Genomic DNA, 26,311 nt, shown 5'->3' on the forward strand with positions numbered 1-26,311 from the left:
TCCTTGCAAAATCTTCATCATTAGCATACTGTTCCTTCATATCATCAAGCTCATGATGATAAGGAATTGACACAGCTGAAATTTGTGGCTTCCTTGACAAAGCATCAGCCACAACAACATTCTTTTTGCCTTCCACATGCACAATCTGAAAATGAAACATTGACAAAAAGTTTGCCCAACGCATATGCTTTTCTGACAGCTTAGTCTGAGTTAAGAAATAACGCAATGTCTGATGATCTGTTTGGACAACAAAATCTGCCCCAAGTAGGTAGTGTTTCCAACTAGAAAGCACATGAATCACAACCAACAATTCTTTCTCATAGACCTGCATAGTCTTCTCTGGCCCTCGCAAGATTTTACTTTCATATGCCACTACCCGGCCATCTTGCATTAACACTGTACCAATGCTATTGCCACAAGCATCACACTGGACAACAAATGACTTCCTAAGATCTGGCAGAATGATCACTGGACTAGAAGTCATCTTTTCTTTAAGAAGATTAAAAGCTGAAATCTCTTTCTGTGTCCACTGGAAAGGGATTCCTTTCTTCTGTAAAGCATGTAAAGGTGAAGCAATCTCTGCAGTTCTAATTGCTTTAACCTTAGCAGGATCCATTCGGACACCATCCTTTGACACTATGTGCCCTAGGAATTGGATTTCTTCCAAGAAGAACTCACTCTTCTTGCCATTGATAAGCAACCTATTACTGCGAAGCTCATCAAAGACTGCTTTCAAGTGTTCTCTATGCTCCTGTTCATTCTTTGAAAAGACAATCATGTCATCAAAGAATGTATCAACAAACTGCCTGTATGGACGAAAAATCCTGTCCATCATTCGATTAAACGTAACATGAGCATTAGTAAGTCCAAATGGCATTACCAAGAACTCATAGAGACCAAACGTGGTCCTAAATGCAGTCTTATGCACATCCTCTTGCTTAATCTTGATCTGATGGTATCCACTCTTCAAATCTTCGGACACCATCCTTTGACACTATGTGCCCTAGGAATTGGATTTCTTCCAAGAAGAACTCACTCTTCTTGCCATTGATAAGCAACCTATTACTGCGAAGCTCATCAAAGACTGCTTTCAAAGTGTTCTCTATGCTCCTGTTCATTCTTTGAAAAGACAATCATGTTATCAAAGAATGTATCAACAAACTGCCTGTATGGATGAAAAATCCTGTCCATCATTCGATTAAACGTAACATGAGCATTAGTAAGTCCAAATGGCATTACTAAGAACTCATAGAGACCAAACGTGGTCCTAAATGCAGTCTTATGCACATCCTCTTGCTTAATCCTGATCTGATGTATCCACTCTTCAAATCTATCCTGCTGAAAATTGACGCTCCTTCCAAACGGTCTAGGATGTTGTCAATTCTTGGAGTGGGGAACCTGTTCTTGATGGCACTCTTGTTCAACGCTCAGTAATCTATGCACATGTGCCAAGAGCCATCCTTCTTTTGCACCAGAAGCACTGGTGAGCAAAAGGGAGATGAACTTGGCTGAATCAGCCCTTTTCCTAACAGCTTATTCACCTGGCTCAATATCTCTTTCTGTTGGGCTGCACTGACCCTATACGGAGGTCTATTTGGTGGGCTATTGCCTGGCACCAAATCTATCGCATGATCCTCAGACCTCTCTGGTGGCAACTGTGATGGTAATGAGTCAGAAAAACAATCACTGAACTGAGACAAGAAAGCAGACTTGTCTCTATTTAGCATAGAGAAATTTGACTCATCATTATCCTTGACATCACGTGCAAAAATCAAGTACGCAGAAAGATGATTCTTTATTACAGATGTAATGGCAGAAGCCGATACAACAGGTACAGACTCTCCTTTAAGCTTCACATCAAGCACATGAGTCTTTCCCCTATGTTCCAAAGTCAGTGTCTTGTTAAAGGCATCCATCACACCATGCTTTCTGAACATCCATGGCATTCCCAACAAGACATCACAGCCTTCAAGTGGCATGATATAAAATTCTTCTGCATCAACATAAGATTGTATATGAAGACGCAGCTTTCCAAGAATGGGTGTCACAGACTCTGAGTGGCTAGGACATGCCAACCCTGCTTCTGTTGTGTAGCCCATCTCATCTGCTCTGATGCCCAAAGTAGAAGCCAACTCTGGTGAGATAAAGTTTGCCTTGGCTCCAAGATCAAAGAAAATGAGTACGTGTTGATCCCTAACTTTACCCCAAGCTCTGCAAAGCTCATTAGCATCCGAGTGTGGCTTGTCTCCCAGCATATCTGGCACTAAACCTGCTGAAGGTTGGGCTTCTTTCCTTTCCTGTCCTCTTTATCATCATCAACTGGTCTCTTATTCTTGTCCGGACAATTAGACGCAATATGACCAGTTTGCTCACAGATAAAGCATTTCCTCTCAGCCATTAAAGCCTTTCTCTCTTCAAGAGACTTGCGCACAAAAGGTTTCTTCTGGTCCTTTGGCTGCTGTCCAAAGAACTTGGCTGGCTTCTTCTTGAACTGCCAAGATTTACCTGTGCTTTGAGAAATCTGAGAAACCTGTTTACCAAATGGCTTCTTTGCTGAAAATTTTTCAGATTTGTCTTGTTTAATGCTGCCCCCAAAAACCACTTGACTGTCCCAACAATAATGCATTTCCTGTGGTAGCATTCTCAATTAACTTGAGTCAAAGTGGTGACCTTTGTCTTTGTACAATAATTCCGAAGTTCCTTGGGCAGCCCACAGCAATATTTCTCTATCTGCTCGGTCAATGGCACAACCTTGTAAGAAGTGATTGGAAGCAAAGCCTCTCAAAACTTCTTGTTATAGTCTTCCAAATCCTTACATTTAGATGCATCCAAATTGTGCCAAGCTGACATAACATCAATCTCAAATTCATTGGTCAACCAAGCAGAAGCAAATACTTGCTTAAAGTAAGTCCAAGTGGCAGGAGCTTGTCCTTTCATCAACAGTCTACTCCACCATTGACTAGCATTGTCCTTAAGAAAAGTGGCAGCTTTCCGGACTTTAGAAGGCTCTGTAAAGTTCGCTCCTGCAAATGCGGCATCAAACTACTGTAGGAAAGAGAGAGCCTCAGTCCTATCTTCAAATCCTCGAAAGATGTCAAACTGCACGGCTGCACCACCTTCCTTGTATGGCTTTGGCTTCTCATGAGCCATCAAAGGATCTGTAGGATATGCCTGTAACATAGGAACACTAACAGATGGCATAGGAGTTGCCGGACCACTGACTACAAAGCTTGTAGACACAATACTTGCTTGCTGATTTTGATAACCAGCCATACCAAAAGTGCCTTGTGGCATGCCAAAACTGCCCTGAACTCCCTGAAATCCAGGCTGCATGCCTATATTACCATACATGGGGTTTGGCATAAAACCTTGTGTACCCCCAAACACTGTTCTTGGTACATAAATCTGATTTCCAAGTGCATGACCAGCCATACTCTGAAATACAGATCCACCTCCAAAGTACCCAGAATGTACAGAGGTCGGTGGGAAAACCTGTGGTAAAGCCTGAAAACTGTTTCCCTGTCCATTTAAACCAACATTTGGCTGCTGTAAAGTGGCGAGCTGAACTGGCAATGCTTGCGTAACTAGCGTTTCCGCCACCTGTTCCTGGACAATCGTAACCAAAGTTGGAGTCTCCATTAACTCCGCAAGCTGCCTTGGTGTTTCCACTGAATCTATAGCATGCTTACCCTTATCTTGGACCTCTACTGGATCCAAAATCTTTGCAGATGGCTGCAAAAATACCAAAAACCTTGGATTCTGCATCACTTGAGTAAACATACTCACAGCAGCAACTAACTGAGTCTTGAAAGGGTCTTCATCCATAGAAGAAGCCGTAAGAACTTGTGGCTCAACCATAACAGGAGGAGTAACAAACTGTGGAGGTCTAGAAGACTCTCCCACCTCATGAACAACAGGGATCTCCTGTGATGAAGACGCTTCCTCTCTGGTGTCTTCCTTTCTATCGGCCATAATGCACAATTCTGCATCTTACACCCAAACAAACCCTGGCTCACGCTTTAGGGAAAAAGTGATTCGATCTCGGCAACGGAACCATGAAACCGGCCTGTTCACTGGGAAGGGCGGTAGTGTACAACCAAAATATATAAATGCTTTCACCCAATTCAACAATCGCCCACTCTACTTGAACTTAAAGACACAGAATCAAGAAGAAATATTGGAAGCTAGAATGCTCCTGTTGCCACACAGACACCTTGTTGGCCCCTAAGTTAGGCGCCCCTTGCGGTATTTCTTTATTTTTAGAAAGAGAGAAATTACAATGGGCTGTCTTTCACCTATTCTGGGTGAAATTTGGCAGCATAACAATACAATTACTGACCCAAATCAAGTTGACCAGGAGGGGAAACTCTGCCCAAGTCTGAAACTTTTGGTTGGAGTGCAGAATTGACCATTTCAGTCTGCTGTAATTACTGGTTCAGACCTGTTCTGAGACCTGTTTATAACACATACTGTTCCCTGCACTGTTCTGCCCACTGTAATTACTGGTTCAAACCTGTTCTGAGACCTGTTTTCAGCTCATACTGTTCCCTGCACTGTCCTGCATCATGTGGACCAAGTGCCCCTTGATTCTGACATCAATTGGACTCTGAAATACCCTCTGAACAATCCAGAATCAGTTCTGGTTTAGTGCTGTTTCAGGCACTTGCTTGGTGAGGTTACCACCCCACCTGTCCCTGCTGGGAATTGCAAACAACTGCTCCTGTTCCTAGAGAAAGGAGGCTCTTGCCTCATGCATAAACAGCATATTCCACACAGCTGTACCTGAATCAGAAGAAAAGCCCTTGATTCTGTAGCATAACCGTACTGTCAGGGAGAGAGAGAGAGAGTAGGAAGCAAGCTCAGCCCTCTGTGCATCATAGACAAGGTAGACCAGCTCTCAAGAGCTCTCCATCTGCAGCAATCCTTCTCTCCCTTTCACAAATGAGCCCCCAACCATAAAAAAACTGCACGCCAGCCCTCTTTTGAAGAGGTAAGTGAACACATGTGTGCCAAGTGGCAGCACTATAGGATATTTCCCATTCCAGCCTTCCGGTCTAAAATTCTCCATCTTCGGTGCGAAATTTGACCTCGGCACAGACTAGAAGATTGATCCTCGTGCAAAAACGAAGATAATGACGCGAACAGATTCTGGGGTCCAAAAATAGTAACTCTCTAAATTTTAGGAGTTGCTTCCATTGCATCCCACTAGTCTTCTGACCGACCATCTTTGCAGACTATGGCTACATCCAAATCTGTAATGTAGCTCAACTGAAAGTGAATTTCCATTGATGACCCCACATGGACTAATCTCTTGCAGATTTGTTCATCTTCACTTTGAACTAGTCTCTTTCAGGCTAGTTCTTCAAGACACTTGTCCATATACACTTTCACAAGTCTCTTCCAGGCTTGTCAATCTACAGTGCCATCAGTCTCTTCCAGACTTGTACCGGACCTTAACTATCCAGTCTTGACTCATTAGACATTCCTGTCCATTCCACATATTGGCCATGCAACTCGGGCGTTTAGATTTCAAGAGGGATCCTTCCAAAAAGAAAAATCCAAATAAAATATGTAATAAAGAAATTAACAAAAAGGTAATAGTTGTCACAATTTTGTGACACCACTCCTAGGGTAACTGAAAAGGGATAAATGCGCATAGATGCATGTTTATATGAACAGAATGTCAATGCATGGGGTAATGCAACGGATGATGCAAATATTCATGTTTGTGCAAAATGTGATGCAATGGTGCCACTTGGACATTTCCCTTGCACGGGAATTGTGTAGTTGTCCAAACGCCCTTTTACAATCATGTCATTCTGAATGTGTGGATGAAGTTACAAATGTCCAAAATATACAATACATAATAAATAAATATCTGAAAGTAAAAAGTTATAAATATCAGCATTGTCACTATCAAGAGAAGAAAACCAACCCCTCTCAAATTGGAAGAAGTAAGAAGAGGGAAGCACCCTCTCCCCGTCAATTGGAAGAAGCAGAGGAGGGTGTACCCAAGCTGTGATCTGTGGTAGAAGATATTGGAGAACTAGCCGGTTGACCGCCTTGGTCAAAATATCTGCAAAATTGTCACTTGATAGCACAAAGTCTAGGCAAATGGTGCCTAGCTCAACCTGCTCCTTGGTGAAATGGTAACGAACCACCACGTGTTGTGTCCTAGGGGTGATGATGGGATTGCATGCAAGGGCAACGACACTCTGGTTGTCGTAGTAGACAACTGTAGGTGACTCACAAGTGAACTGAAGTGTAGCCAACAAGTTTCTCAGATAGATGGCCTTCCTAGTGCCATCAAAGAGAGCTTGATGCTCCGCCTTGGCTGTGGAAGCCGCCATCGTCTCTTGCTTATGGCTGGCCCAAGAGATGGGTGTCGTACCCAAGATGTTTGAGGTAGCCGCCATGAGAACTCCGGTAGGTGTCAATATCTCTTGCCCAGTTAGAATCAATGTACTCTTGTAAGCATAAACCATGACCATAAGTTAGTCCAAAATTATAGGTACACCTTAAATATCTTAACATACAAAGATAAGTAATCCAATGAGACATTCTAGGTGCATTAAAATGCTAACTAAGCAAACTAATTGAGAATGCAAGATCTGGCCTAGTATGAATTAACCAAAGTAATTTTCCTACAACAGAATGATAGGTATAAGCATCGAAAGGCTGACTCAAGGTATCCTTGTGCAAATGGATAATGGAATCCAGAGGCGTAGCGAGTGGCCATGTTTGATTAGTGTAATACTGTTCCACTAGCTATAGGGCGTGCTTCTGTTGGGAGAGAAAGATACTTTCCTCGGATTTAACAATTTCTATCCCCAAGAAATAAGACAACAATCCTAAGTCTGTTATCTTGAAGGTAGCACAAAGCTGTGTCTTAATTTTTGCTAGAGTCGTAGAATCTAAGCTAGTGAGTAGTATATCATTAATATATAGTAGGATATAGGTGATCCCTAGGCTAGTGGTGCGCAGGTATAGATTTGGATCATAGGGGGTAGAATGGTATCCATGAGTTTGTAAGAACTCGTCCCGTGGTACCAAGACCTCGGTGCTTGCTTCAGCCCATAAAGAGCTTTCCACAAGCAAAATGCCTTGTTAGTCCGGTCAACAGAAGAAAAATTGGGAGGCTGCTTCACATAGGCTTTCTCCTCCAAAAAACCATTCTTTAGCTTGGTCCTAAAAATCCACTTTGTCCCAATGATCGGCTTGTGATGAGGACGATCTGCCAATGTCCAAGTTCCATTTCGATCAATGCTATCCAATTCCTTCTCCATGGCCTCTCGCCACAAAGGGTCCTGGAGAGCCTCTTGCCAATTGTCCGGCTCAGAATGTGCAATGTAATTAGCTGTAAACAATGATGTATATGAAGCATGAGGGGCGAGGCGAGCAGACCTTCTAGGACCCTCTGAAGTGAAATCCGGTGTAAGAATCTTTGAATCTTGCATGGTCTGTTGGTACTAGCGAGGTAATGGGTCTCACAGAGGAGGCTTGAGAGCTGAAGTATCTGTAAGAAGGTCAGGAGTGGGCAGTAGATCCGGCTCAATAGGCATGATCTCAAATGATGTGAGCAAAGGTGAGGACAAAGAGTCGTGTGCAGAAGACTGCACTATGTCCCTCTCATCAAAGACAACATCCCTTCTAATGACCGCCTTGTTTGTCCGAGGATTGAACAAACGATAGGCTTTTGCTTCAGAAGAGTAGCCCGCAAAAATCAAGAGATCAGCTCAAGGGGTAAGCTTTCCTATCTTGTCCTTAGGAGTGTGCATAGCATGACTACCAAAAACTTTGAAGTGAGAATGAATAGGCCAAGAACCAAAAAATGCCTTGTACAGTCTCTTTTTAGAGACTGCTGCAATGGGGCATTGGTTGAGGATGTACACTTAAGTGTGGAAAGCCTCGACCTAAAGGCACTCAAGGAGCTCTGCTGCAAATAGCATAGAGCGTGTCATATTTAGGACAATCGGGTCCCTATGCTCTACGATTGCATTCTATGCAATGGAGTTGATAGAGGTGAGTTGGCGTGCAATGCCTTGCTCTTGTAGAAACTTAGAAAACTTGTGGGAGGTAAACTTGCTTCAAGAATGACTCCTCATAGTATCCACACGACGACTAGTCTGGTTATGGACTAGCAGTACCCAAGCATAGAGACAAGTAAAGGCATGAGACTTGTACTTGAGGAAGTACACCCACATGTATTTGGAGAAATCATCCACTATCAGGAATAAGTACAATGTGCCATTTAAGGTAGCAGTGGATGTGGGACCACAAAGATCTACATGAATGAGCCTAAGGGGTTCCACATCATGAGTGATAGACTGCCAAGGAAAGGGTGTACGATGCTACTTACTTGGCTGACTAAGAGACCAGAGAGACAATAGGGTTTACGGAGAGAAACATAGTGTGTGTACGATAAACATTGAGGGAGAAGAGAACTAAAAAACACAAGAACACGGTGATGATGCATTGAAGCATGCTATGAGTTGAAAAAAAAAACTAAATACAGCAGAGCTGAATCTTAGAAGATAACTGCATTGTCTTGCCTGAATCAAGCGGCAACACTTGTAGGGAATCTACATAGTGAAGGGAGTGAAATGCAATCCTCTGGATAGTGGGCTATCGAAGTAATCATTGGAAGGTGAAGAACAACTATCGAGGAAGCAAATCACAGCCATTTGATGCTGTTGGAGATGAGGAAGATGATCGCCAGCTATCAAGGGAGCGAACCACAGTCCTTAGACACTAGGAAGTAGGTGAGGATGCAAAACACAAATGTCAAATGCCTCCTGATTGTCAAACACAATGATGGATGATGACGCTAAAAGCCAATCGGTGGAGACTGATGCTTGGGTAAGAAAAGCTGATGCTTGATGCTTTGGATCAACAAACGCAAGTTGCAAAAGTGCCACCAGTTAGCAATGATGTTGCAAGGTACAGAGAACATCTCCAAGCTGCCAAATGCGAGATACAGATGGCGCTTGATGCAGAAGACTGACGCTAGATGCAGAAGATTGATGCTAGATGCAAAAGACTGATGACAGATGTAGAAGACCGACACTAGATGTAGAAGACCGACGCCAGATGATGGGGGAGATGTTGCCAACAATGGAGGAAGATTCGCTAGTTGCGAAAGATCTCCAAATGTAGACTTGACGATGAGGAATAGGGTGCTTGAAGAAGGTGAAAGGTGGTACGAAAGATTGTGCACATGATGGCATGTAGGTTGCAAACAACAATAGCTCATCCAAAATAGCAACTTCTCTTTCAAAACAATAGCTCCTCCCTCCAAAACAGTAGCTCCTCTTGCTTGACACCAATTGAGTAGTGGAGAGATGGGACTCACTTGTCTAGCTCTAATACCAAATTTTGGAAATGGAAGGAGAGAGGAGAGAGAGTGAACACAAGAGAGTGAGCAAGAGTGGGCACCAATTCAACACTCAAGATGCAAGTGCTAGAATGATAGAATGAAAGTACAATAGGTCTTAAGTAACCTAGACCTATCCCTAACTCAACTAAAGTTGATTTAACTCTAGAACTCATTCTAGAAGTGGTGACACAACCTATTAATGTGGTTGTGCTCACACTACAAATCAACTAACTAAAACATTGGACATTGTTCAAAGAATTGGCAAATTCTAACACGAAGAACCTAGTGTTTCATGCTTGCATGAAGCATATTGAGATTCGGTATCATTATGTTCGAGAGCAAATCCTGGATTTTGAGCTATTGGTGGCCTATTGTCCCTCGGAGAACCGGCTTTTTTCACTCATGAACCTTGCAAACAAACCTACAGGAAAACACAAATCAATCTAAGTGTTAAGGAGCCATATCAATGACCTAGTCAACTACCTGTAGCGGGTAGCATTTGCTGCCAGTGAATCTGCATGGGTTGTATTCTTCCAATTTGGATCCATGGAAGAATGGAGTAGAAAGAGCCTTACACTCCATCTCAAACGTAGTCAAAAGCTCTTGCATATTTTGTTGGAGGTGAAAATCCCCCTCGGAGTTTGCCAAATGTTATGACCTAGAAAGAAGTAGAGAAGGCCCATATCTCTCGTCTTGAACATCTCGTGTTGTGCCTTCTTTATTTGCTTGACCTTTTGGGCATGGTTACTTGTTAAGATGAGATCATCCACATAAGGCACGAACTACGGGTGCCCTCTGTTAGCAGGATTTTCAGCTTGTGTGAGTTTGTGCATGCCTATCATGGCTGGGCACATTATCATTATTTTAGGCATTATTGTAGCGATTTATTTGTGGCATTTGAGGCATTTTATGCTAGTTGACCAGCTGCTGATTTTGGCATATTTATTACCTATTTATTGGGGCTCCTCCTTAGTCATATCATCGTTCACTAGGTGGACTTCCTATTGGAGAGAGGAGCCACTGGGGATGCCCACATAGCAAGCGACTCAATGTTTTACACGGTTGTCTCATGTTTGGTATATGGATTCCATTTCCTGAGTACATCTTTGAGTTCTCTTCTTTGCAGTGTTGTCGCTTTCTTTCTCTTCTGTCTTGCGTTGAGTAGTCTACTTCAGCATATGTATACGCTTTTGTTGTTCCATCCACTTTTGACACCCTCTAGGGGAGGTGTGAACATACAACTGGGGATCGGAAGAGGAACATTGATATTCTAACTTTCCTTGGAGGAATGAGTCTATCTTCTCTTTCTAAGCACATGGAGCTTGTTTGAGGCTATAAAGGGCCTTCTTCAACGCGTACACCTTGCCATTTGATGAAGAAAAGCCAAGAGGTTGCTCAGATCTCCATTAAGGAATTCAGATTTACAGCAAGGTGATAAATTGGCATCTCCTATGGTGCCTGGTTGAGGCAACGACCCTAATGGTAGCCATCTGAGTTGTAGGTGCAAAGGTGTCATGGAAATCCACCCCTCGCTGTTGTGCGCGTCCTCTTGCAATGAGTCGCACCTTGTGCTTATCCAGAGTGCCATCAATGTGATACTTGGTCATAAAGACCCATTTGACTCCAATCACCTTCCTATGAGTGGACTAGGGTACAAGATCCCAAGTGCCATTCCGCTCAACCGCATCCAATTCTTCTCCTAGCCTTCTTACAATGTTGTGATTGCAAAGCCTTCGTCACAGAGGTGGGCTCCCTATCTTGCATGGCATGAGACATCAAACAATAGTCAGTACAAACATGGTCGGTGGAGTGTGCTTGGTTTCGTCGAGATTGCCATGGGCCATCCTACAGTTGCCACTCCTCAGGAACACCCTCAATCCTTGCATCATGGACTATATCACAGGTCCAATGAGGAGGAGATCAATACTCTCCTCGTTGCTTTGCCTTTGCTGAAGTCTTTGGAATATCCACTAGTGCCAGCTCAATCGGTGAATCCGGTGGTAAAGCAATCTCCTCCTCCATTGATAGAGGAGCCTCAAAAGCCATAGGCTCCAAAGATACTGGATCAGGTGCTCAACTGCCACCTAGATCTCAAAGTATGGGATGCTCAACACCCTCCTTTGTAGCTAGAAACTCCACGAATTGAACATCTTGACTCGTGTATATGTCTTGTGAAACAGGATCATAAAGCTTATATTCTTGGGATTGCGAGCTATAACCCACAAGCACCTATTGTTTGGAAGCCGGCTCAAACTTATCCCTCTGTTTCTTCAGATGAACATAAGCATCACACCTAAACATCTTGAAATAAGATATATTCGGCTTTTGACCAAAGTAAGTCATACCAACCATAGTCGATATAGGGGATTGATTAAGGATGTGGATAGCGGTAGCCAGTACTTTGGCCCATAGACATTATTGTGTTTATTGATGCTCCATCATAGTTCATTTCATCTCGATCACATCGAGATTCTTCTGCTTCAATTTGCCATTTTCCCGAGGTGTGTTTGTGGTGGAAAACTCCTAGTGAATGCAACGATTTGCACAAAATGTGGCCAGCTCATTGGAGACAATTTCCCCTCCTTTGTCGGAATGTAGGGTCTTGAGCTTTTTGCTAGACATGTTCTTCTCGAAGATCAACCAATCCTTAAAGTGTGAGAAGGCTTTTGACTTCAGCTCCAAGAAATACGCCCAAGTCATCTTGCTAAAATCATCAATAATTAGCATAAAGTATAAACTCCTCTTAAGGGACTGCATCCGCTTCGGTCCACATGAGTTTGTTGAAACAAGCTCCAAGGATTGCTTAGCCCTATGCAGAGCCTTGCTTGTAATTGCATTGCTATGGTGCTTGCCACGAATGCAAGACACACATGGTAAGTGGCTCACCCCAATCTCTGGCAATCCATGCACAAGCTGACCATGAGCTGCCTTTTGAAGGTACTCGTAGTTGAGGTGGCCAAATTGAGCATGCCATAGCTTAGTCTGAGTTTAAGAAGAGAGAAGTAAAGGTTAATGAATGTAATCTCCATTCTCCTCATGACTTGCACAAGGAACCTATCGAGAATCTCCATCAAGAACTCGGAAAGAGTCCTTATCAAACTCGACTATGAGACCAAGAGCATAAATCTTACTCATTGAAAGAACATGATATCCTAAACCTGGCACATAGAGAACTTTTGATGTGTGGGGATCACGTTTCCTGTCCAAAGAATCAGTTGCATATCACCTTTGCCTTTGACAGGGGTTTAAGAACTATCACCTATGAGAATTTACCCATGCATCGGACGCATACGGGCAATACCATTTGAAGAAGGAGTCATGTGGCAGGAAGTGCCACTATCCACAATCCACTCATGAGAGTGGGGGGCCAAGATTGCTCCATTAGTGGCCGTTGAAGGAGCATCCTCAATCACCTCCAAATGGAGTAAGGTGGCCAATGAAGGAGCAACTACCGCTGTTGAGTCCTTCATGGTTTTCTCTTTCTTGGTGTCCTTTTTGTCCTTGTTGGAGCAATTCTTCTTCCAATGACCTGTCTTGCCACAAATGTGACAAGTAGATTCCTTGGCTTTATCTTGCTTGGTCTTCTCAGCCTTCTTCTTCTCCTTCTTGTTATTCTTTCCGTTCTGCATAGAAGAAGACTCGTTGGGACTCAAAGTCTGCATCTAAACCTCCAGAGACACATGCTTTTATAATGATCATCCAATTGTATATTCAATCTAATTCCAGCCATGTCCTTTGAGGTAATCACCTTCCGTGTGTTTTGGATTTGCATCTGTGATTGCTGAAGCATATTGACATGCTTCCGCAAATAAGAAGACTTGTCGGGACTCAAAGTCCGCATTTGAATCACTAAAGACACTTGCTTCATAACGATCATTTGATTGTGTGGGGCTGCCATGTGGCAACTGGCGTAGCCTGTCTAGCCTGCCTCACTGCCCAGTAAAGCTGGAAATGATCTGTAGACTGCATCTAGCTGTCCAACCCGATAAATAGGAAATGCATTTTGTGCCCGAGAGTGCTAATTGTACTACAGTAACCTGCCAATGCTTGTCCAGGGGATGAATAAATCTCTAACACCGATCTCTTGGAAATGCTGAAATTACACAATTCCCAGCAATTGTTTCAAGTGCTAGGCCTTCAATCTTTGAGTATGGGATCCCATGTGGTTGGCAAACTCTAATTTCTAGTTTACATAGGGTCTATAGTCCTAAATGCTCCTGCTGTCCATCGTTGATGGCTGAATCCAGATGAGAACTGCTAAGGAAAAGCTCGTTGAGGAGAGAGAAAGCTGATGAGAGAGCATCTCCTATTTTTTGTCGCGAGAAATGGGTTGTAGCTATTGCCAACACCCTTGGGACTGCTCTAGAAATGGTCGCCTGCAGCTGACATTGGTTGGAATGCTGTTGTCTACTGTAGAAGGGGCCAGGGAAGCAGTTGCCAGCAGTCGGAATTCCTCTCCCTACTGTTGCCTTGTCTTGGGCTTGGTCCCTAATGGCTGAAAATCAGGCCAGTAGCCTCTTTCGAGTCTCTCATGTCTTCCTCTCTCCAGAATGGCTGGAATGCCCCTCCAACAGCCTCCCACAACCTTTCTTGGAGACGGATGGCAGAAAGAGGGGGTGGGGAGTAGAATGGTTATAGGGTTTGCTCATGACCGTTTGATGTGTGGCAAAGGAATCACATGCATAGGAATTCCATGGAGAACAATAAAGATAGGTTATGCTGAGGGGCCGGAAAAGAGTAAAGTGGCTGTGTAGGAATAGACAATTTATGCAAATTGAGTGGCGAAATGACAACAGTATTTCAAAAGATGAGATCTTTGCTAAAGTTTAATGTGTTGGTCTTGATACCCCCTCAAACCATCTAGGAGCTCCAAGGTACCTTAGTATGAAATTGCAACTATTGCAAATATTATGCCAAAACAGTTGCTCCATTGACTGACCTTTTTGAGGAGGAATGCAAAATCAAGTGCAAAGATGACCACCAAACTAGCTTTGATAAGCTCAAACGATCTTACCTCAACTCTAGTTCTTGAGCTCTTTGGAGTTTGCCATTGTCACCAATGCAAGTGGCCTTGGCAATTGGTGGTGGAGTGGAATACACCTCTGAATACTTGGAAGCCTTGTGAAGCAAACTATGCTATATTTGGAGCTTCTTACTTAACCTATGGGGATGTTTTCTCTCAGGGAAAATAGTGGCAGCAATGCTTCCTGCATCAGTATAAAGTAGACATTGATTCCATGTGGAACTTATTTGTTCTTGTACTATAGAGTTTGGCTAACTTGGTAGAGTGTACACATTATAAATGCAGATTCTTGGTTCTGTTCCATCATCTCAGACTGAGGTGAAAACCGCCTATTCCAACTTTGAAATCCTTCCCAATTTTGCCATTCTGAAGATCCATGCAAGTATGAGTGTTATATTGGAACGAGTTATTTGATAGGATGATTGTGTTTCATTTGCAAAATTGAGCTATACCCCTTCAATTGCTTGTATCCGAATAAATTTACAAAGCTTAGGTGTTGCCAAATGCTAACTATCAGAGGGTCCCACCCTCCATTAGGTTTAGGTCAGGACCTTACATGTCCCCTCATTTTAGAATTCAGTCCTTTGTATGGTCATGTTCAAGTGTGAGTTGAGAGTGGCAACTGGGCTTCTGACACACAGGTTGCTTATGATGTCATCCTTGATGTAGGCCTCTATAGTGTGGTGACCATCTGAGAGACTCTTTCAAGATGTTCAAAAATGAAATGATAATACTAGCACCGCTCTTTCTCCCACTGCAACTATGGCGATGCTCAACCCTGAGAAACTGGATATTCTAAGGAATTTAATTATTTGGTTTATGCAATAATTTCTCTGAATGCTTGTTTGTTAATTTTTTCGGTGTGAGTTATCATTGGTTGAGCTGCGATAGTGCTTGGAATTTGTACATTATTGTCGATTGTTTGTGGGGATGGTTTCACTGTCATCATCTCCTGCTTGTGCACAGATGCTACATTACAGCATGTAATAACTGCTTCTGTGAATTTGCCGTCCAGGAATTAAGTTATCATAAGGACAATGGATGGCTACACGAATAGCATACAGGACAAGGATATCATCACGGACTATAGAAAAGATCAGCTGAGTGTGATGGAAGAAGGGCATGAACAGTCTCAGCCACGATTTGATGTAGATGAGCCATTAGAAGTACAATTAAGGTTTGACTTGAGCCTTGTAGATACACAGATGCTACTTGATTCTCATGATAACAGAGACAGTCACTGGGACTTCATGAGGCAAGAACAATCTGGACTAGCTTTTCATCCTCCTTCAGAGGAGAATGTAGCTATTACAGAGCATTCGATGAAACAAAATGATTACAAATCATATGATCACTGTGAACAATGGACGAGGTCTTCTGTTGATGAAGTTGATGCCCACTTATATATGGATACTCAAGTTGATGTAAGCATGATTTCAGATACTTTTGAGGCAAAAGGTAGGGATGAGCGAGTAGGTCCAGGTGGAGATCAAGATGAAGCAAATATCTTACTTGATTTAAGTGCAAAGGAACATACCGAGAAGAAGCTCCTAGATAAAAGAATTCCTGAAAATGACACCAGTTTCCAGGTGAATGAGAAGATGGAGAGCAAGTCCAGTAGAAATTGTGCTGCTGATTGTGATGGAGACACACTTTCTAAAGACAACAATGAAACTGATGCATGCACTTTGAAAGATCAAAGACCTGAAGAGGGTGAAACAGTGATGGTAATGTGTAAAACAAGCACGGGTGAAGAAAGCAAAAGTGAAGCAATAGAAGCAGGTACATTCACACACTTAAAAACCAAGATGGCAATGGAAAGTCCAGTTACCACTAATGATACTGCAAATGAAGCGAGAGTTGAGGCAGTGAGCACTTCCAATGATGCTTTATCAGTAGGGAAGAGAAGCTTGGAGGAACCTTATGCAGAATGCTTGGAGAAACAACCATCTATGGAAAGACAGACACCGAAGAGTGGGCAAAAGGACCAAGCTCAAAGCTTTGATGGCCTGCCACATTGGGAAGACACAACGTCTGAAGATGTGAGTACAGAAGAGCATCCTCCAAATCAGATGGGTTTGTCAAGACAAACAGGTGACGCTGTGACAGCAAGAGGAAGAGCATCAGTAGTTTCAATTGTTGGAGCTATTGGTTTTCTTCCTGGTTCTCATCTCACAAGTAGTGCTGTGGGTGATTGCGCAGTGGATCGATTCAGTGGCAAAGACCTTGTGTCAAAACAAGGGCCAGACCAGATAGATTCGTCAACAGGAAATGTGACTGCCAATGTTGCCAGGAGTCCAGGATCTCAAGCTGCTTCCGAGGAAGTCAGTACAAGCTTTGAGGTAAAGAATGAGGCAGAAAAGCAAAAGCAACCAGTCATTACTGACAAGCCTATGGAAGCAGGAAAGGGTTTGTCAGTGCCAGCAATGAGAACCGAAATATCTCTTGGCACCAAAGGACAGATGACTCAGGTAACCGAACATGAAACCAGATTGTTGGAAGGAGATTCTCGCAGGCATGTTCAGATGGGTTTGTTGTCCCAAAGTTCAAAAGCAGATAGTCCTCAGAATCAGGAGGGAGATGGCTCAAAAATATCCTGTCCTGTGAAGATCATGAATGAAAAGGATGTTGTTTCTTCTAGTGAAGATTTGAAAAGCTTGAATATGATGGTACCTGAATCTATAAAAGAAAAACAAGTGTCAGATTCTCAGTGCCCTGGCAATGAGGTTATGCCAAGAGACGATCCTCAAACAATTGGTCTTGATACGCGGGACTGTGCTTCACCTCGTAAAGAGCAGATCAGTATTTTTCCTGCAGTATCGGAGTCACAAAGTCGAGGTTGTCAGGTTGATAGTCATTTGGTTTTAAAAGGAGCAAATGAGACACAGATGACTATGGATGAAGGTAAATTACTTGGACATACAGAATTGGCAGCTATGGATAGGGGTGCTTTCTCTTGTCAAACACACACACATTTGACGGAGGCAGCAACAACCCAGCAAAGTGACAGTCTAGTTACTTGTGTAGATGGCCGATGTGAAGTCTCAAGTGTGGCAAGTATGACTTTGGAGTGTGCAGAGCTCAAGAGTTCAGGGTTATCAGTCAGTGAGTCAAGGTCATGTGCTTCTGAATTTGGAGCTGCATGTGTATCCATGGAAAAAGAAAAAAGTGAAGCTGTGAGTCTCAATGATCTAAAAAATGAAGTTGGCGAGAGCCATGTGAGTGATACTCCTATGTCAAGTGAAGTACTCAATATTGCAAATGGGCCAGCTGATTTGGAAAGAGAGGCATCTGCGGAGAGTGTAGAGAACCTCAGGAAAGGTAAAAACAGCATTTATTTTTAAGTTTCATGCTTGTTTTCCCAGTCCAAGTTGTAGATTCTACCGTGTCGTGTTTGGACCAACTTCTCTCTGCTCAACACTATCTCATTTTATCTGGATTTTGGGGGAGTTTTACAGATATGGAGATGAAAACAGACGTTCAAGATGGTGATGTAAGTGACAATGGCAAACTGAAGACATCTTTCGGCCATATTGTAAGGTCAGGAAAAACCCCCGAGGGGGCACCTCAATTACCTTCTGGGGGAAAACTAGTTGTTGACAGTTTGGACCATGTGGGGCTTAATGATAATATTGCTGCTAATGTAGAAGATCACAACAATGCAGATAGCTGCTTAGAACATGAGTTGCCTCCTAAGGCTGCCCCTGCACATGGAAATGTAGAAGGAGCCAGCCAGCTACTTATTGCCGACAATAATGACATGCTTTCTGAAGTGCAAACAGACAATGGAAGATTGCAAAACAGTGAGGGCTCCCTTGATGCAGATGGGGCTACCAATAGTGGTCAAGAATTAAAACTTGTCAAGGATATTAGTGTAACAGTACATGATGGGATTAAAGATCCAGGTCTTTCAGTAAATAGAGTGTTAGAAGTACCTTATGTCAAAGATGGCTCCGATAGTGGGTATCTGCAAGCGGGCAAGGCAATACCTAAAGGTAATGAAAGTGATCCAAGCAGTCCTCATGCATCTCGACAAGAAGAAGGCAATAAAGATGTTAAGGAGACTAGTATCCAAGGTACAGAACGTAGAGTCGAGTGCAAGGGTTCTGAGGATATCGACAAGGATATACCATTAAAGCCTGTTGAAGAGGATCCTTCTCAAATTTCAGCTAACAAAGAGGAAGGCAAAGGACATGCAAGGGAGATTGCCATTGAAGGTACAGAACCAGGAGGTGAGGGCAAAGGTTCTGAAAACATCAACATGGATGGAAACGAGAAAGCTGGTGAAGGAAACCCCTCCAAAGTTGCAATTAGTGTGGCCTCTCCAACAGCCACACTGGCCAAGGTACTTCTATGTTTTTATTATTCAGTTCATTTTCTTGCTTAGGACACTGGCAAAATTCTTTTCAGGGTCTTTCTGATGTTGTCTTTGTAATCTTTCATTTAGAAACTGAGGACAATTGAGCAATGCCAGAGGGCTGCTGCAGTCATCAGCTTATTATACAATTACGTTTGGTTCTCATGGAGGCATTTGAAATGTTGTAATAGACATCTTTGTCATGCAGAGGGACAACTTTAGGATGAAAGACTGAGTTTTGTCGTCAAATAATTGAACAGGGCTGACAAAACAGATTGCTAGTTCTGGAAACTTTATCTTCAACTGTTGACTTCAGAAGTCTTGAAAGTTGTGTCATTATAAGCTTTGCCATATGTGGAGCTCTATTAGTCTTCTTTGATTAGAAAGAAATGAGCCATCTTGCTGGACCTATCTGCTATAATCTGTATAGCATTGCTGTGAGTTGGTGACTTCAATAAGTCCATATAGCAATACTGTCCCAAAATTAAAAGGCTCTAAAAATGGCTATACTATAGCTAGCTCTATAAATGAGCCATCTTGCTGGACCTATCTGCTATAATCTGTTTAGCATTGCTGTGAGTTGGTGACTTCAATAAGCCCATAATAGCAATACTGTCCCAGAATTAAAAGGCTCTAAAAATGGCTATACTATAGCTAGCTCTATAAATGAGCCATCTTGCTGGACCTATCTGCTATAGTCTGTATAGCATTGCTGTGAGTTGGTGACTTCAATAAGTCCATGATAGCAATACTGTCCCAGAATTTAAAGGCTCTATAAATGGCTATACTATAGCTAGGTGCCCCCCCCAAAAAAGACCCCAAACGCACAAAGTCCCCCTGGCTACATCTGGATGGGTGTCAGTAGCTTTGGTCGCAGTGGCCATGAAGTGACTTAGCGATTTGCATCAAGGGCACTTCAAGGTTAGGACAGCTGAGTCCTATTTTGTGGTATCCATACTCTGCGTTTTACTGGATAGGAGGTTGTTGCATTTGCTGATATCACTTGATAGGCTGTGTTTACACATAAAAGAAATGATGTTTCAGGGACTCTGAAATGGTACAGCTATTTGGCTTGAGATGACAGCACTGAAATGCCATTTTGGAAGATCCTTTTCACTCCCTTTTTTTTTGGTAGTGTGACCATTGTATCTTTTTTTTTGGGGGGTACTGGATTCTCTGCATGATTGCTCTTTTGTGTGTGTACACACAAACTCTATATATGGTTTTAAGGTGGTGTGTGCATTGATATGCTAAAGTACTTGTTATAGTTTTAATCCTAAAATGTGAAACTTCTCCCCCCATTTCCAAAATCAGCCAAGACTTTAAAACTTAATTTTTAGCTGTTTTTGCCCTTGTTTTCGAAACCCTATGGAATGATGTGCTCAACAGCTTTGTTGTAGCTGTCCCTTATTGGAGTCCCTCATCACCAGCATCTCCTGCGTTTTGCAGCTCTCTGACCTTCGCAGCAAGCTTCTTCACTTGGTCTTCATCGCCTACATGCTAGAGTCCCATCATCATCAGGAATCACTGCCTTTTGCAACAGTCTGATTATCTTCAACAGCTGACTTTATATACCATTCATTGGCTGCCTGTTGGAGATCTTTTTCATCAACCACCATCTTAAGGGTTGGCTGTCAGAGTGCTGCAATGCAGAAGCATGTGCTTGGATTGATCGAATGTACTGAATACGGAGAGAAGAGAGATAGAAAGATGCAATAGAATGTTGAGAATGCAAAACATTGAATGCTGAATAAACAGGGCAGAAAGCTGAATACAAGAAATTGTGTGCATATGATAGCCGGAGACCTCAAAACTATGTACATTATGAATGGCAGGCTGCAGCTGATGATGCAGTCAGCTAGGCTGGTCCCACTTGGATAGGTTTGGTCGGCTTGCCATGTGCAAGGCATGCAGGCCGATTACCACCTGCCCGTTTGGGCCTGCTGCTTGGCATCCTCTTGCCCTGGCCGTTGCTTATGATTAGGTGGCCCATTGCCCATCCTCATGGTGCTACCCATGTTTGTGTCGGCCTTGACCATACTGCTTGCCTAGTTCACTTGCTCATCTAGGAGATGCATCCTCTAACACCCTCTCTCAGATCCAGGGCATGGGATAAGGCTAAGGGATTTTGAATGTTCTTTAAGAATGGCCTAAGGAAGAGCTTTGGCGAACAAATTTGCCAAGTTGTCTTTCGTCTTGCAATACCACTCAAAATTTTCTTTTAGATGTAGTGGTATTGGATCTCAATGTGCTTTATACTTGTGAAATCAGCCTTCCTTTTGGAGAAAGGGTGGTAATGACTCGATTTACACTAATTATATCTTGGACATATTGGCCCCAAAATTGGCATGCCTTGTGGTATTTCTTTACCTTTTATAGCAAATTGGATGGAATATGCTGATATTCTTGGAATCTCCTTCATTCTCCAAATGCCTCTTACTGTCACAAATGATTTGCAAGCCATCAAACCAATTTGTGGTAATGACTTGATTTACACTAATTACGATAATAATAAAATTCATATAAATTGAAAATGCAACATTACCACTTGACCTTGGACAATGGACTTGTTGGCCCCAAAACTAGCATCCCTTGTGGTATTTCTTTATGTTTTTTTTTGCAAATTGGATGGAGTACATGGAGATTCCTTGAATTTCCTTGGCTCTCCAAATGGCTGTTGCTGTTATAAATGAGTAGCAAGCCATCAAATCAATTTGCCCCTTGGCTTGCTTTGGGTATTGGCCTCCCCTGCGCTCCTTGACTGGCAAATTGCTTGCAAATTTGTGCAAATTTCATGAGGTGGTTGTGAAACTCTAATTGTTGCTATAAATTAGGGTTTACAATAGAGATTTTTCAAAATCTCCACCTGCAATAGTTGGAACTGCTGGAATTTGCTGAGGAAAGATGAGCAATGGTTGGAGGATGAGAGAGAATGTTGATGAGAGAAAATTTAGACTTCCATCACGAGAAAATGGAGGAAATCAGCTGCTACCCTATCTAGATAGCCATGGAAGTTGTCAATTATTGTTAAGATCTTCAAAATATGATGTTATGTGCTGCCATATGCTGTTGCCAATGGTAGGGCACCCTCTTGTAGTTGTTGCATGCTGCATGGTTGCTCCTTGTGGGTTGGAATGGCCTTCCTACTGGTGTCACCTCCTAGAATAACCTTGTGTGTGTGTGTGTGTTTTTTTTTTTCCACAAGCTAGAATGAGATCCTCCTAGCCTCCCACAACCATCGCTTTGCTTGCATGGGTAAGTTTTGCCAAGTGGCAGCCTTCTTAATCCAATTTTCAGCATTATTAAATCTAACCAGCCAAAAAATGAATTGGATGGGCTAATTTATCACACCCAAGTATTCTTGAGCACTCATTAGTTCTTGGAATGGCATTAATTAATCTATTATTGTAAAGTTCATAGTGTCAGCTACTAATACTTATGACTAATAAAGTAATCTAGGCTAATTTTTGACATCGGGTACCATCTAGTATTTATCAAGTACAACTTGTTACAACTTTTGCCTTTGGCAACAATTGATATCTTGGGGTCCTAGTTTCCACATTGTGAAATAACTATAGAAACAAGGGATGACTGTCTTGGGCCCTCGGGACATTGGAACGTTGTCCCGAAACGTGTTTGCATGTTGAAGCGGGGGATGGCCCAATAGGGAGATACCATCCCCATCTAATCCTTGGAATATATTGGTTGTTGGGAATGGATGCAACAAGGATGGACTCCCATTTCAATTGGGTCAAGGCATCATCGATTCATTCCCCGCTTCTCGAATTGCGCTTCTTTGTGCCCTGTGTCTTGTTTGACAGTCCACATCTTGCTGCATGATCTTGCCTTGACCTTGTCGCCTTGTGTGATCCTACCCCCAGGCTTCGCTAGCCCACCAACTCTTTCGCCTTTTCCTCCTTCCATTGTCCTTGCTTCCCTCCTTCAGCTTGTTCTTGCAGACTTGCTGTCTTGCTCTTTCCCTCTTACTCTTCCCTCTTCCTTTTCCTTTTGCCTCTTCTATCTCTTTTGTCTGCTTGGTCACTTGAGCCTTGTCCCTGGGCTTACTCAGCCACTTTGCCATTCCAATTTCCACTTAGTTATGAGCATTTCAATGGCTTCTCCATGGCCAGCTTGAGGTGGATTGCATGCTTGGTCATGAAGTTGTATCCTTATCCATGTACAAGTGGTGCAAATAAAGTAAGAGCTCATTTATTGCGCGAGCTGAGATTGGAGGTGTAATTTTGCCCCAGTGTCACGCCAGAGAAGAGAAGGGAGCTTTTAGAGCGTGTGGTTGGTCAAGATGTTTTATTTGCATCGAGACTTGCTCGAGTGGCGATTAATCTAGCTATACTTGCGGTGGCAGCAACAACTGTTGCTGATGGGTCTACACCTTCATCTACAGCAATGAGTGTGGCATCCATACCATGTGGATTTAGTTCATCTATGCCATGAGTGCCTTCGTCCTTGACCATTAGATGCCAAACTACATTCGAACACATATATGGGAAGCTGTGTCTTTCACCTTTTTGGACTTGTCATCCTTCTTCTTTTGGACTTTTGTCTTCTGTTTGTCTTTAGGACTTTGACTTGTAAGAATTTTTGATCTTTGAGGATTGAGGGACTTGAATTGCCCCTCTTGTTCAAAAACCATAGGAACCAATTTCTCCCACTTGATGGTATGCATACGCCCCGAGGTAATCAAAGAAGAGTAGAAACTAAAATACGCCCCAGGGGGGGAGGTGAATTGGTCATTTCTTGTGAAGAGATCTCTTTCTTGCATTCAAAATCTCCATGTGCAATTGTTGGAGTCGATTTATGTGATCCCACATACACGTGGACTTGTTTGGGTCCAAGGTCTACATTTGCACTTAAAGGAGACCCTCTTCATCCCTCTTCATAGGTAGCATCCTGTTATATAGCCGATCAAGATGCAACCATATTTGTTTGGCATCGACCACATGCTTGATGTGAGTAATGGCAGCATGTGTACATATGAGAAAGAGGAACAAGTGAATCCATCCATTGCCTCGATCAAGGTGCAAAACACCTCTATCGCACATCAACTTGATTGAGTCCATTTTGATGAAGGTGAACGCTACTAGATAGTGGATCCCATAAATCAAAGATATCTAAGATGCAATCCACTTTGCAAGACCAAAGGGAGTAGTTAGAACCATCCAAATGCTCCTTGGGCTGTGAAGGAAGAACATCCACGTGTACAGAGCTTGCCATAATGGCCAAGCAAAGTCCTTCAATAGGAGCCCTCATAGAAATGACAAGAGAAAGGGGGAGGGGGTGTGAATGAGACCAAGAACTCTTTATGACAAGAGAAAGGGGGAGGGGGTGTGAATGAGACCAAGAACTCTTTGATTGTCTTTCCCTATCGGATTGCTGATCTCTATTTGATTGGTGATCCGACCTTTAGACTTCTTTGTCTTGATGCTTGTGACCATCTTAATTGTGATGGTCTTTGTGACAATTTGTTCGACGAGAACCGTGATGTGCACTTTATTGGTTATCACGGTCCCCAACAGAACCATCATGCTAGTTATAGCAATTGCTCATCTATCCTTGTGGAGTATTTGCACAAACACATACAAAGAAATATGCTGTGTTTTGGTGTCGGGTTGCTGTGGATTGGGACGAAATGAGCTACAAAGGCTGCAGCAAACAGCCAGTGGATGGCTTGTTTGTGCCAAAAACAGCCAACTTGTCACGTGAAAGGTTGTGTTTTGTTGTCATCCAGTCTTTCGGGCTGTAAATGCACATTTCCTACACTCAAGATAGCAAAGAGAGTATATCTTCTCTTTGTAGATGCTCAGAGTCCTCTTCTTTGGTGATGATGCCTTGTGAGAGTGCACAAAGGAAGAGAAACATGAACATGGACAGAGAAGGGAAGAGAAATGCTGAAATGAATGGAAAAAAATGAGGGAACAGACTGCACGATCTGAAAATGACTGCTGAATACAAAGAGGATTGATCAGGATTTGGTCCCTGCATGTAGCAGCTAGCGTGATGCGTTAGTGAGGGCTTTGGATCAGGCTTATGAGGGGGAGAATGGCATGCTGAATGGAGAGAGAGAGTGGCAGCAAAAGAAGATGAATGGACAGCAGCAAGAGGGGGCAAGCCAGCCCCAAAACTGGCCGACCAGCCAAAATGGTGGCTGACAGGCTGCAGTCAACTGCATTTAATGCAGCTGACCTGCTGCAAATGCTGCTGCCTTATTAAAACTGCCATCGTCACTGTGAATGCAGCCACAAAACTGGCACACACTGAAATGCACCAAACTGGATCACTGTTTGGCAGTATGAACACAGTAAACCACACTAAAAACAAAGTACAAGGCTGGAAATTGAAATGCAAGGGTTGTCAGAGCTCCAATGTTTCCATCAGGGTTTGACAAAAGCAGGATATGAACAGCATGAAATACAAGCAATGCTAACAGATACAGTGTGACTCAGGAACAATGGTTGAATGACCCGGGAAGAATGGGAACGATTTAGGATAATCTTATGTGAAGAGGAATGAGTGAGAGAGAGGATGAATGCCTGCAACATGCCCTTTTATAGGGGATTTCTGCGCATTTATCCTACCATGTAAAATAAAAGCCAGTAAATACAAATTGAGCCTTTTTGGGGCTGTTAATAAAGAACAAAATTAGGCATTAATGCACCGCAATTTATTGTTAATGCATGCCTTGATTTTGGTTGCTTAACAACAGTTCCTCAAAATATGGCTGTGATGCATGCCAACATAGCTGCATGGAAACTTGTTTCTGAAAATATGAAATGTAAAAAATCTGTAAGAAACACATCTTACAGATTAAAGACATTTCTTATCATGTGAAAAATAGCTCACATCTTACAGATTAAAGACATTTCTTATCATGTGAAAAATAGCTGTGGGGAACAAGTTTGCTGCTTCAAAATTTAGAGTAAGCAGATCACAATCATGATTGTTCATAGTTTATCGCAATCTGCTTTAGAATACAGTAGATACAATGTAACACCTATATTCTTGAAGATTCTTGAAGAAATGTTAGGTTTGGAAATGGCAAATAATGCCTATATCCTCAAATATTTGATGTTATTTGGAGGTTTATATTGTAGGATGTGACAACTCGAAACGTAAGTAACGAATAAATAGGGTTGTTTTTTGAATATCTCATGTATCCACGTTCTACGGCTGGAAACGTTTTTCAGACATTTCCTAAAAATGAGTACGGTAGGAAACTTGTTTGAAACTCATTCCTACCTTTGCCATTTTTGGCTACTATGCATGTGAAGTCAATGTGTTCAATAAACATGTGGAAAGGAGAGTACCTGACCATCATCATTCCTCAAATTGATCACACCAATCCAATGCCCTATGTCAACCGATGGTAAGTTTTGATAGGCTCTTGAACAGCCAAGGATTCGAGATTTCACTCCAAATGTAGGCTTTCCTTGGGCATGGAATTACCCTGTGGTGGTAGCCTGCCAGACCATTAAGGTGGCATAGTACTCTATCCTGATATTTTATCACTTGGATTGATTATGGCCATCCTGCAGTTTTT

General features: G+C 42.7%; 1 protein-coding gene across 3 annotated transcripts in view; it reads left to right on the forward strand.

Annotated features, from left to right (window-relative positions):
- The window catches only part of G2484-1 (protein), a 41,630-nt gene that overhangs the window by 8,811 nt on the left and 6,508 nt on the right, over window positions 1-26,311 (forward strand). For all 3 annotated transcript variants that reach the window (XM_087673892.1, XM_087673907.1, XM_087673900.1), the window contains 2 exons: window positions 15,415-17,720; window positions 17,858-18,744. In XM_087673892.1, the coding sequence (XP_087530018.1) occupies window positions 15,437-17,720; window positions 17,858-18,744 (3,171 nt within the window). In that variant the 5' untranslated portion in view covers window positions 15,415-15,436. The remainder of the gene's footprint in view (window positions 1-15,414; window positions 17,721-17,857; window positions 18,745-26,311) is intronic.

The sequence above is a fragment of the Lygodium microphyllum genome, chromosome 3, assembly GCF_053477565.2.
Source record: "Lygodium microphyllum isolate KBCC chromosome 3, Lygodium_microphyllum_v1.1.10, whole genome shotgun sequence".
Classification (NCBI taxonomy): Eukaryota; Viridiplantae; Streptophyta; class Polypodiopsida; order Schizaeales; family Lygodiaceae; genus Lygodium; species Lygodium microphyllum.